The sequence below is a fragment of the Equus przewalskii genome, chromosome 10, assembly GCF_037783145.1.
Source record: "Equus przewalskii isolate Varuska chromosome 10, EquPr2, whole genome shotgun sequence".
Classification (NCBI taxonomy): domain Eukaryota; kingdom Metazoa; phylum Chordata; class Mammalia; order Perissodactyla; family Equidae; genus Equus; species Equus przewalskii.
Genome location: NC_091840.1, coordinates 17,745,680 through 17,757,048, shown reverse-complemented (window position 1 = coordinate 17,757,048; position 11,369 = coordinate 17,745,680). Strand labels below are relative to the sequence as shown.

General features: G+C 57.6%; 1 protein-coding gene across 3 annotated transcripts in view; it reads left to right on the top strand.

Moving 5' to 3' along the window:
* The first annotated feature begins 220 nt into the window (after window positions 1-220).
* Window positions 221-11,369, top strand: part of CRHR1 (corticotropin releasing hormone receptor 1) — a 55,046-nt gene continuing 43,897 nt past the window's right edge. The window contains exon 1 of one of the 3 annotated variants that reach the window (XM_070560282.1): window positions 221-528. In XM_070560282.1, coding sequence (XP_070416383.1) covers window positions 496-528 — 33 coding nt within the window. In that variant the 5' untranslated portion in view covers window positions 221-495. The remainder of the gene's footprint in view (window positions 529-11,369) is intronic. The other 2 variants (XM_070560284.1, XM_070560285.1) reach the window with 2 other exon arrangements.

The window sequence follows — 11,369 nt, the reverse complement described above, 5'->3', positions numbered from 1 at the left end:
GGCTAGTGCGCCTCGCCGACTGCCGCAAACCGGGGCGCAGGCAAAAGGGGTCAGCGCGGCGAGGGCGCGAGGAGCCGGCCCGGGGAAGGGGAGGGGACAGGGTAGGCGGGGTGGCGGAGGGAGCAGAGGGGCGAGGCGCGGAGGAGGGACCGAAGGGGAGGGGAGGGGAGAGAGAGAGAGGGGAGGGGACGCCTAGGCGAGGCGGCGGGGAGCGGAGGCGAGGAGCGCGGACCCAGGGGGAGGCGGCGGGGGCGAGGCGGGCTCCCGGCGGCGGCGGACCGGGCTGAGTCAGGACCCGGCGGCCGGACTTCCTCGGGCAGGGGAGAGCGAGAGCCCGCCGGGCCGGGCCGGGCTGCGGGGCCGGGGAGCGCAGAGCCGGGCACCTCGGCGCGGGGCAGCGACAGGGGAGCCAGGCCGCCCACCCCGCGCCGCCCGGCCCCCCTGGGATGTCCGAGCGACCCAGGCGTCCAGGACGGTGACGGAGCGAGCCCGAGGATGGGACGGCGCCCGCAGCTCCGGCTCGTCAAGGTAAGAAGAGCCAGTCGGCCCTCGAGCGCGGGCGCCCCCAGCCCCGGGCCGGCGCGGGACGCGCGGGGGCTGTGGCTGTGATGGGGGTCACCGGGTAGAGCTGTGCACAGGTCTGGGGGCGGCCGAGGTTTGAGGGGCAGCCCACTCCCTCTCCCCGGACCTTTGGAGCTGGTGCCGGGTGGGTGGGTGGGTCGTGGGGGGAACTCAGGTGGAGAAAGAAATCGTGGCGAAGCTGCCGGGATGTTGGCGGCGGACGAGGTCCGCCCACCCGGGTGACCAGCTCTGCGCCGAGAATCGCGTTAGGCTTTGGGAATCGGAGCTTGGTTCCCCCCTCACCCCTCCCATGCAGATCCCAGAGACGCCTCTGGGGTTGGGATCCCCCAGCCCCAGCACGCTGTCGTCGGCTCCCCTACTCCGCACACCTCGTCCTGTCCCCGGGAGCTCCTTCCTACCCCTTCCCCTCCGCGGAACGCCGCGAGTCCGCGGAGATCCACGTCGCCCGCTCCTCGGAGCCCCGGATCCATATGGCGGTCTCCGGGAGGAGGCGGTCCGCGCCGCGGCGGCCGGCCCGCGGGAGCGCTCGCCGCCTCTGCCCTCGGGGGCCCCGCGCCCGCGGATCCTGCCCGGGGCTGGCGGCGCGATCCCGGCGCCCGGAGTTGGAGAAAGTCGCCCGGCCGCGCGTCCGGCGTCTGCGGCTGAAGTTCGTGCGCCAGCGAAGGGCCGGGGGTCGCAGCGGGCCCGCCGCTAGTGACAGCCGCCACTTCCCGGGGCCGAGCGCTTCCCAAAGCGATTCGGGTTGCTGGGTGTTGGCACGAAGGCAGCAGCCGGAGGGAGAGGTGGGGGGCCCGGGCGCCCCCCACCCCCCCGGGGAGCCCCGCGCGGCTCTAGCCGGAGGACCCGGACTCCGCAGGGTCGGTGTGGACCGCCTGAGCTGCAGACACAGACACCAGCTTGACTGGGGTCAGAGCATTTAAAAGCGATTACATTCAAAAGAAGCGAATGGATTTGGGGGAGGCGTGCGGCTTGACCGGATTTCATTTTTCCATCAGTTATTAAACCGTCTGTACGTATAGCAGCTCGCAAAGCGGTTTGAGTTAAACCACCAAGACTCTAAAATGCAGTTGCTGCCAGTTCGTCAGTAGAGACGTTGCCAGTTACTGGGTTTTCTCCATCCTCTCCCTCCCTCTCCCAGATATTTATAAGCTGTTTTTAAAAGTGACTGCGCGTTAGTCTGACTGAACCCATATCCCCTCCCGGCCCCATCAACTGAGGACCCGAGGCACCCCGAGATTATTTTCTGGGCGATCGAGACGACCAGGGGAGGGAAGAAGGAAGAAAAACATGCGGAGAAGTGGAGTAGATGGCACTGAACGGGAACATTTTCCACAGGCTTGTGTGTACCGAACCTAGGTCTAAATTCAAAAATCAGTTCAATGGAATTCAATCTTTTAAATGGATTCAAAGCGTTGAACTGTAGGGTTTGGGTGGGTTTTTTTAGGTTTACATGGTAATAGGTAAATGTTCTTTCTCTGGCCTTTCTTAGAATCATGCGCAAACCTCTGCTTAGAATTATTACATTTTCCTAAAAGGAAAAAAAATATTTTCACTGTGTTGTTGTGTGTGTGTTTCCTCCTGGATGGTGAGGTGTGCATCCCTTATGTCTGGCCTAATGAACTCCATAGGTGTTCAATAAATACCGAGTGAGCGACAGGAAATGAATGAATGGGCAGCTAATGCTGGTTTCAATTAAATAATTACTTTTTTCTTTTATTTATGCAACATGTACAACTTGCTGGGTGTTGTTCTACCTGCTTTGCAAATGTTAAGTCATTTAGTCCTCATAACAGCCCTAGGAAGCAGGAAGTATTACTGAGGCACAGGGAGGCTAAGTCACTTGTTCAGGGTCACACAGCCAGTGAGTGATGGAGCCAGGGTTCAAACCCAGGCGCTGTGGCTCTAAGGCTTTGTTTTGTTAGCTTTCACCAGAAAACATTCTGAGCCATTTAGATCTCACCCTAGAGCTCTGCCAGACAAGAGCTCGGGTAGTTTTGTCAGTATGAAAGTGTGGACTAGGAGAGTTGATCCAAAATCCAGCTCTGTCCCCAAAGAGTGAGCCAGGGGCCCTTATTGTGGGCCTCGCACTGTACTGATTATGAAGATCTGGAGGCGAGTGTGTAATTGTGTGTGAGAAATGTGTGTGAGTGTGCATGAGAGAGTGGTCGTGTGGATGGATGAGGGAGAGATGATGTGTGCCAGTGTGTGTGAGAGAAATGTGTATGAATGCGTGAGTGAGAAATGTGTGTGAGTGTGCATAAGAGAGTGGTTGTGCATGTGAATGAGGGAGAGATGACGTGTGTGAGTGTGCGTGAGAGGGTGGTCGTGTGTGTGAGTGAGATGATGTGTGAGAGAAATGTGTGTGAGTTGTGAGTTGTGTGTGTGTGCAAGAGACAGTGATTGTGTGTGAGATGTGTGTGAGTTGTGTGAGAAATGTGTGTGAGTGTGCATGAGACAGTGGTTGTGTGTATGAGTGAGATGTGTGTGAGAGAAATGTGTGTGAGTTGTGAGTAGTGTGTGTGAGTATGCGTGAGACAGTGGTTGTGTGTGTGAGTGAGATGATGTGCGTGAGTGAGCTGTGTGTGAGTTGTGTGAGAAATGTGTGTGACAGTGCATGAGACAGTGGTTGTGTGTGTAAGATGATGTGTGTGAGAGAAATGTGTGTGAATTGTGTGAGTGGTGTGTGTGAGTGTGCGTGAGAGAGTGGCCGTGTGTGTGAGTGAGGTGATATGTGAGGGAAACGTGTGTGAGTGTGTTAGGGTGGCGGTGTGCAGGGAGACCGAGTGTGGCGAGTGCTCCTGAGTGTGAGGGGAAGGCGAGGCCTGGGCCGGCCCGTGGAGGGAGAGCGCCTTCTGAGGAGGGAGCCGGCTTCATTGCTGTCGTTACTGTCATGGAAGCCATCTAGCAGCCTTCCACAAAGTTTGGGGACCAGAGCAGGGAACCATTGCAGGCTCGCCTCCTCACACAGCCCCTGTCCCCATGCCTCAGACACCCCCGCGGGCCTGGCTCAAGTGCAGCTTCGGGCTCAGCTGTGGCCGTGAGGCACGCCCGCTCACTTACAGTGTCCTGGTCCACGTCTGTCCCAAGTCATTCTCGAGCCTCCAGAGGGAGGCGGTCAACACTGCATGTTCCCCAGGAGCGGGTGCTCTTTGCCGTCCCTGTATCTGTGCACATTTGGGCCATTGATTCTTTGACAAACAATTCAGAGCCAGGCTTTTGAGGGGAGCATTGGCAGGAGGGATAATGAAGGATAAAAGTGAGCCCAGGATGGGACCATGGGCTGCCATGGGGCGTGGGGTCAACTAGCTTGGCCATGACCAGGAGCAAAGTAGGAGAGGGGGCGCTGAGAGCCAGGCCAAGCCTTCGGATTGGATCTGTCCAGCGCGGGGGAGGGGCATGACTTGGGGGAGGCCAAGCGCTCAAGGTGGGTGTCGATTCATGGAGAAGCAGGACGCCGACCCAGAGCCAGCGAGGACGAGCTCAAGTGGAAAATCCACTTCTCACCCTCTCTGACACTGGCTCCTCGGAGCTCATCAGTGGCCAGCCGGGTTCAGCTGCTCAGAAGAAGGTGTCAGAGCGTCCGAGGTGCCCCTTGGCAGCACCCCAAGTGCCCACAATGCTCGCCAAGCCCGTGGGCCTGAGCCCTGGCTGTTGTGTGGCTTAGAAGGAAGGGGTTAGGCACAGGGCTGGTCATTTCAGCAGCTTTTGGGGTGAGAAGATCATCAGCCGGGAGACGCAAACCTAGCCTTGGTCCCAGTTATGCCTCTGATCAGCTGTGTGACTTTAGGTGGGGCATCCTACCTCTCTGAGCCAGTTTCTCTGCCTATAAAGACATATTGAACTAGATTCCTTGGTACCTTTCCTGTCTCTGGGAAAGGTCTTTTTCCAAACACTCCTTAGGGTCATGACCTCACACAGGAAGAGTGGTGTGCAGTAGATTCGATTCCCAGCCCTGCCCCTTCCCAGCTATGAAAACTCGCTATTTGGTACTTGGATCTAGCATCAGCATCCTCAGCTATGAAATGGAGGCAACCTAACTCATGAGGCCAAGGTAAGGATGAAATGAGTTAGTACATGAAAAATGTCTGGAACAGCATCCAGCGCAGAGTTTGTTTTCAGAAAAAGTTGCAAGGCGGCTGCTCTTCAGAGGAAATGAGATCACGCAGGAGAAGCAACTAGCAGCTATGGGACACACTATTTTGGAGTCTTTCACCCTTCACAGCACTGGACCTAATAATCAATTGCACATCTTAGGCATTTCACAAACGTTTGTTGGCTGAATAGATGGCATTATTGTTGCTTCCTCCAGTTGGTCTCATGCAATCCAGCCGACCCGTCGCCCTTCCCGCGAGATGCAGATGTCATGTCCAAACAGAGAAGGCCGAGAGATGCCAAAACCACCCCAGGAGAAAAGCCATCTCTGATGCAGAAAAGACTGGAACTGCCCCTTAAACCCACTACGGTTTTTTTTTTTTTTTAAGAAAGCAGCAAACAGCCGATGCAGCACCCAGGGATCTGGAGAACCCATTGAGGGTGGAGCGTGGCTGCTGAGGCTCCAGTCCCTTTGTCTGGAAGAGAGCAGGCTGGGAGCAGGTGACCTCAGGCCTTCCTTGCTTCCTCCTCGGAGAAGGGAGGGGGTGGGTTGCTGTCTCCACCTCCGACTCTGCCTAACACCTCATGGTATCAACAAAAAGAAGAGTGAGACCATCTTGGATCGAAGGCCCAGGCGAGATTTTAGCTGCAGTTTTATATTCAAAGAATGCATTTGTTCATTACAAACGACTCCTGTCTACTTAGATTCCCAGGGGCCCCTGTCAGCACAGTCCTTGGAAGTAGCACCCTCGAGACCTTTTTAAATGCTTGTCTTTGCGCCGCTTGCTGTTGGCCAGCTCTCCCTCATTCCACCCAGCGTGGCAGTCTGCGTCTTCTTGTATGAGTGGGAGCATCAGGTGAGGCAGGCCTGGGCTTGATCCTCACTCTGCTACAAAGCTTGTGGCAAGTTAGGTTGTCACTCTGAACCTCAGTTTCTTCATCCGTAAAAGGGGGAAAATAGTCCCTACTTCATGGGATAATGAGAATTCCTCCATGAGTCTGGCACATTAGTAACTGCTTGATAAATAGTAGCTCTAGTAGTTATTTAATAAATCGTACCGAATTTTATCAATCCAGGGAAGAACAGTAAAAGGAGGAGTGGTGAGGGGCTGGGGGTGGCGCAGGAAGGGTGCGTGACAGTACAGAGTCTCCTGCCCCGGGGATCTCTTCACAGTCCCCGGGGAGACGGGATGGTGCCACTTGCCGTCAACCGAGTTCAAAAGTCAGAGGACAGAGGTGCCTGCAATTGGCCCCCTGAACATCTCTGACGTGGGAAAACTGCCGACAATAAAAGTAGAGCCTGTAGGGAGGATAATACAAAATGATTAGCTCACTGGTGCAAACAATTATTTAGAAAACAACTAGCTGGGTTCTATTAAGCAACAGATTATTAACCATTTCTTTTCGGAGTAGTTGGTGTCTGTCTCAACAAACTTGAGAGGCTGGAAGGCAGGAGAGAAGAGGAAGGCTGGGGGAAGACGGACGCACGCTTCCTCCTCTGTGAAATGGGCGTGCGGAGATGCAGTTCTGGGGAGACGGTCCCGTGTACTCAGAACCGCCGACTCAAGGCTTTAGCCAAATGCCTCCTTTGGCAGTGGTCCACTCAGCAGCCGTGAAACCGTTTCTAGGAAAAATGGAGATGTTTGTGGGTGCTCTTTCTGGGCTGTACCCACAGACGGTTTCACGATCCCACCCAGGGCCCTGCTGGGCTCCAGGGAGCAGCCCCAGTGAGGGGCTCACAGGTGGGGTTTGTGGGGTACACACCTGCCACCTTCCACCTGTCAGTCGTTCCCAGTCTCCAGCCAATCTGGCCGTGAGCCAGGGCGCCCAGGTCAGAGCCCAGGACAGAAACTGACCAGACTGGTCCAGCTGCTTTGGAGGCTGAAGAACCAGGCAGGCTGGGGTTTGTTCCAGGCTGACTGACTACAATTTGGAGTCTACTCGCCTGCGAGTTTTGAGAGGTAGTGGGGCCAAGGTGAGGCGCAGGGCGAGACAGCTGCACCTTTAGGCTCTGAGCGGCCAGGCCTTCAGGAGGCTGGGGCTGCATCCTGCTCAGTATCCCTGGATGGTACGTGGAGCCCAAGAGCTGGAGGGCAGCCTGCCCGGAGTGACAGGCTAGGGCAAGAGAGGGCTGAGACGCTTCCATTCACAGCAAGGATTTTCCCGGCTTTGATCCATGTTTCCCCGGCCTCCTTGTCAGGGTGTGTGAGGGGCTCAGGAGTTTCCAGGAGTACCAGCCGTTCCTGGAGCAGCCGCACCACGGCGGAGACGGAGCTGGGCGGGGAACCTGTGGGCAGAGATGGGGAGAGGGAGGGAGGCCCAGGGTGAAGGGCTGGGCTGTGCAGGCTGGAGAGGAAACCGGGCCCAGCAGGGGTGCAGCTAACCTAGGGAAGGGTGGAGGGAAAGCCCTGGGCTGGCCAAGGCTCGGTCCTCACAGCTCCAGGCTCCCCCGCACTGGGGGCCCTGACCCACTGTCAGGAGCAAAGCCCCAGCTGAGTGCCCACGGGCTGCTTAGGGTGGATGATTTTATTGTTATATAAGACGTGGGTGTGCGGACAGACAGACAGTGACAGAGAGAGACAGAGAGAGAGACTAAAGGTGGTGCAGAGAAGAGACCACTGGCTAAAGCTGGCATGAGAGAGATCAGGGCAGAAAGGCCTGGAAGAAAGAGGGAAGAGGAGGGAGGGAATGAAGAAGGGAGGGCGGGACGAGGGAAAGAGAGGTGTCTTTCTTCTACTTTCTCCCTGACACCTGAGAGAATGCGCACCCCTGGTTCTGAGGCCAGAGATGGCAATTCTTGGAAACCCCCTCCTCCGTTTCCTACCAGAATCCACCCCCACCCCCCATCCCTAACCTGCCACTTGGAGCTTCCTCAGCTGTCAGGAGAGCCCCAGGGAGTAGGGACGCTCTGAGCCTGCTGTATGGAGGCTGCTGAGGCATGTTGGCAGGGAGGACCTCCCCCCCAACACAACCCTCGCTCCATCCCCAGGGCTGGGTTCCCCCCACCGAGTTCAGAAGGAACAGAGCCTGTTGCCCTTTGTGGTCCTAAGTGGCCCCTAGTGTGCAGTCTGTCTTTCTCTCTTTCTTACACACACACACACACTGGGACCCTCGGGGCGTGAGCCACTTTTGCAGCATTTGTAATCGTGTCCCCCATCTGTACCCGCCTTTAGATGCATGGTAGGCCACCACCCCCTCCTCGCCTCTAAGCACAGTCAAACCAGCGAGGCAGGTGGGCAGCACCCGCCAGCTCCAGCCAGGGCTGCAGGACTGACTCCCAGAGGAGCAGCAGGGCACCCGGGGCCTCGGGGTCGGCAGTGGGAGTGGAGGCAGGTTGGACAGCCCCCACAGCCGTTCCCCTGCCACACATGCCTGGCTGGAAGCCTGAGAGGCTGCTCCTCGGAAAGAGGCTGCCGCCTGGGCTTGGTCCAAGCCCTGCCTTTCCCCTGCTCCTGCCCTTCCCTCCACTGTGCCAGCTTCTCTTGGCCAGATGCACCAGTTACTGCGCTGCCTCTATGCAGGGCCCACACGCATGACCCCACTGAGTCCTCCTGTCCCTCTAGAAGTGAAACCAGACACACCCTGAATCTCTCCATCCTCAACTCTGGCCTTCTGCCTCAGTCGCACTGTCCTTCTTCCTACCCAGAATATTCATTTCTGCCGGCTGCCCTGCCTTTGGCTGTGTTGTTCTTCCTTCTGGGGCTTCTGTGCCCCAGTCTCTCTGTATTAATCCTCTCTGTCATGTCCACCAAAGGCTTCCTGAGCCATCCCTACCCCCTCCTCCAGGAAGCCCTCCAGTCTAAGTCCATCTCTCACTGGTTGTTCCTTTGCTTTCTCTGCCTCTCCTGCCTGTCATGTGAGCCTCTAGCTCACGTTGGAGCCTGGGCTCTCAAAGACCAGGCAGCCCTCCAGCTCTTTGATGTGTCCCCCACAGGATGCTCAAAACATCCTGGGGTCACTATCACTTAACCCAAGCCCTTGTTCCCACCATAGATTCTGAGCTCTGCCTGGGCCAGGAGGACCCCCTTAAAAATAAAATCGGAAGACCGTGTCCCCAGCACCCAGTTCAGGGTTCCTGGCACAGTAGGCGCACAATAGGTGCTGAATTCGATGGGGGGTATCTCCCTGCTCCTGCTCTCTGCTGAACGTCTGTCTGTGCGTGGAGGTGCTATGGTGACAGGAGACATGGAAATGACAAGCTAAACAGTCCTCTGCCTCTGCGTGTGGATTTACGACTCAACAGCTTATCGAGTGCGGCGCTGTCAGCCCCACTTAGGAACATTTAGCGCTTCCAGTCCTGCCAGTGTTCCACGCCGGTCCCAATAGCACTGGGGGTGTTTGTCCACCTTTGAGAGCAGGGGCAGCATATTGTGTCACGAGGGTTCTGGGAGGGCTGGAGGGAGAGGTCAGCAGAGGGACGTTTGGAGCTGGGCTGAGGACAAAGGTGCAGGAAACTTCTCAGAACCTGGGGTCATAATAAAACAGGTCCAGGACACACTGGTCCCCAAGCAGGGGCTGGGGAGGGGGCTTGGTGGCAACCTGGGGCTCCCTCCCCACGGCTGCCCTGGTTCTGTTGTTTACGAGGCAGGAGTAGCCAGGTGAGGCAGAAGTGGGTGGAGGACCCCCTTGGGACAGGGTGAGCTGTTCTTGGCTCCCTCCATGGGATCCTGTCTCAGTGCACATCACTACCCTCCAGCTCCCTACGGGCAGTGGTGGGGCAGCCTTTGGTGTCCTTCTCTCCAGATTGCTGGCCCTAGTGGCCTCACTGCGAATGCTGCTGCCAGGCTGTGAGACGTGGGCCCATGCAGTGGCAGGGTGCGTGTGCACGCCTGAGAAGCAGAGCACCCCTGAGCAAGGAGCACTGCCCCGGAACCTGAGGAGATGGGATGCCTGGGGTTGGAGCCAGGTCTGCCACTTCCTGGCTGGGTGACCTTGGGCAAGTCATGCAACCTTTCTGTGCTTGGTCCTCCTCTGGACCATGATGGAGAATAAAAGACGAAATGCCTATGTAGTGAGGGTCCTGCCCCTACTGGAGCTCAAAGAGTGGGACCTGCTGCTTGCACCGGTGAGGTCCCTCCCCTTGCCCCCATTGCTTCTCCCCTTGATGCTGAGCCCAACCATCACTCAAGACCCTCCTCCTCCATGGGGCCTTCCCAGATGAGCTAGCTGTCTTGCTCTCTCCTCAAGCTGAAGCTGAGCCTCTGAAACCAGCTGTAGGAAAGTGTCACGTGGGTTGTTCCAATCCGTGGCAGACTGGCCTGTGGTCCTATTGCGCGTGATGACTGTGCGGTCTCCACTACACGACTCCCCTGGAGAGTTGGACAACATCTGAATTGGTCTAGACCCTGTTCAACGAGATGAGTCTCTTGACAACATGCACGGATGTCACGGCAAGGACAAATTCACATCAAAGTTTCCAAGTGCTTACTCTCAGTAACTCACAGTCCCGACCCGGCACCAGTCCCGACCACCTTTTGAGTAGCACTGGGCTAAAGCCCTCCTTTGGGGCCAGAATTCATGGCCTGGAATCCCTGGTCCACTTTCCAGGGGAGTCTGGCCGCTGGCCGTGCTCTGCACCTGCGCGCCTCCCCTGAGCGGCCTCTGTTCTGCAGTGGCTCCTTCTGGCAGTGGGTGCGGGGTCACCTGGAGCAGGAAGAACCCGTGGCCAGGAGGGCATAAACCTATGGTTTGCTCAGAGCCCTGGCCCCTGGCAGCTCTGGATGGGCCGTTCCCCCTCCGTGCTCTCACTCACCAGCCGGCACATTGTCGCTGAGGTCGGGGGAGACTCATGACCTCCAGTGGGCTGCAGCACCTCAGTGAGGAAGGGAAGCCCTTCCTCTGTGGTGGGCTCGCCCCAAAGCTCACAGGACTCAGCCCCACGTTGGTTCTAGCCCTTGTCTCCGGGCTCGCCCAAGATCAAGGAGCCCGACTCCTCCAATGCTCCAGGACCCAGCTCTGCCTCCTGCCTCCCAGGGGACAGGACACTCCAGAGCCTAGGATGGGTGAGCCTAGCTCACTGGCTCTGGGGAGACGGCTGCCGTGCACGCCTCCCAGCACTGCTCGCTCCCCAAGTTGGCTGCATCCCCAGGCCGCAGGCACCTTCCTGCTTGTCCCTGCATCTCCTATGCCAACCCCAGGAAGGCCAGGAGAGGTCACTCCAGCTGGTCCCCTGCCTGCAGACAGAGGCCAGGAGGTGGGCGAACCACTGGTCCAAGGTCCCACAGGGCGTTTGCTAGACAGGGGGAGAGCCAGGCCTCTTTCTGTCTCGAAGGCCCCTCCCTCTGTCCTCCCATTCTTTCCAGGGTTCCCTTGCCCCTCCCCGTCCTCCTTCCCGCATCTGGACTTCCATGATGGCTGGCTAGTGAGTGTTTTCAGAGCTGGGAGGAAGCTGCTAAACCTTCCAGCCCAGGGTTTCCCCATCTCGGCATTGCCAATGTTGGGGGCAGGTCATTCTTTGTGGTGGGGGCCGTCCTGTGCGTTTGAGCACATTGAGCAGCATCCCTGGCCTCTTGTCACTAAATGCTAGCAGGACTCGTCCAGTCATGGCAACCAAAAATGTCTCCAGACATTGCCACATGTCCCCAGGGCAGCACAACCGCCACCAGTTGAGAACCACTGGGCTTGTTCAGTTCCCGTTGATTCTGGTGACCCTTCGGAATCACCTGGAGAGCACTGAAAACAGAGACTCCTGAGTT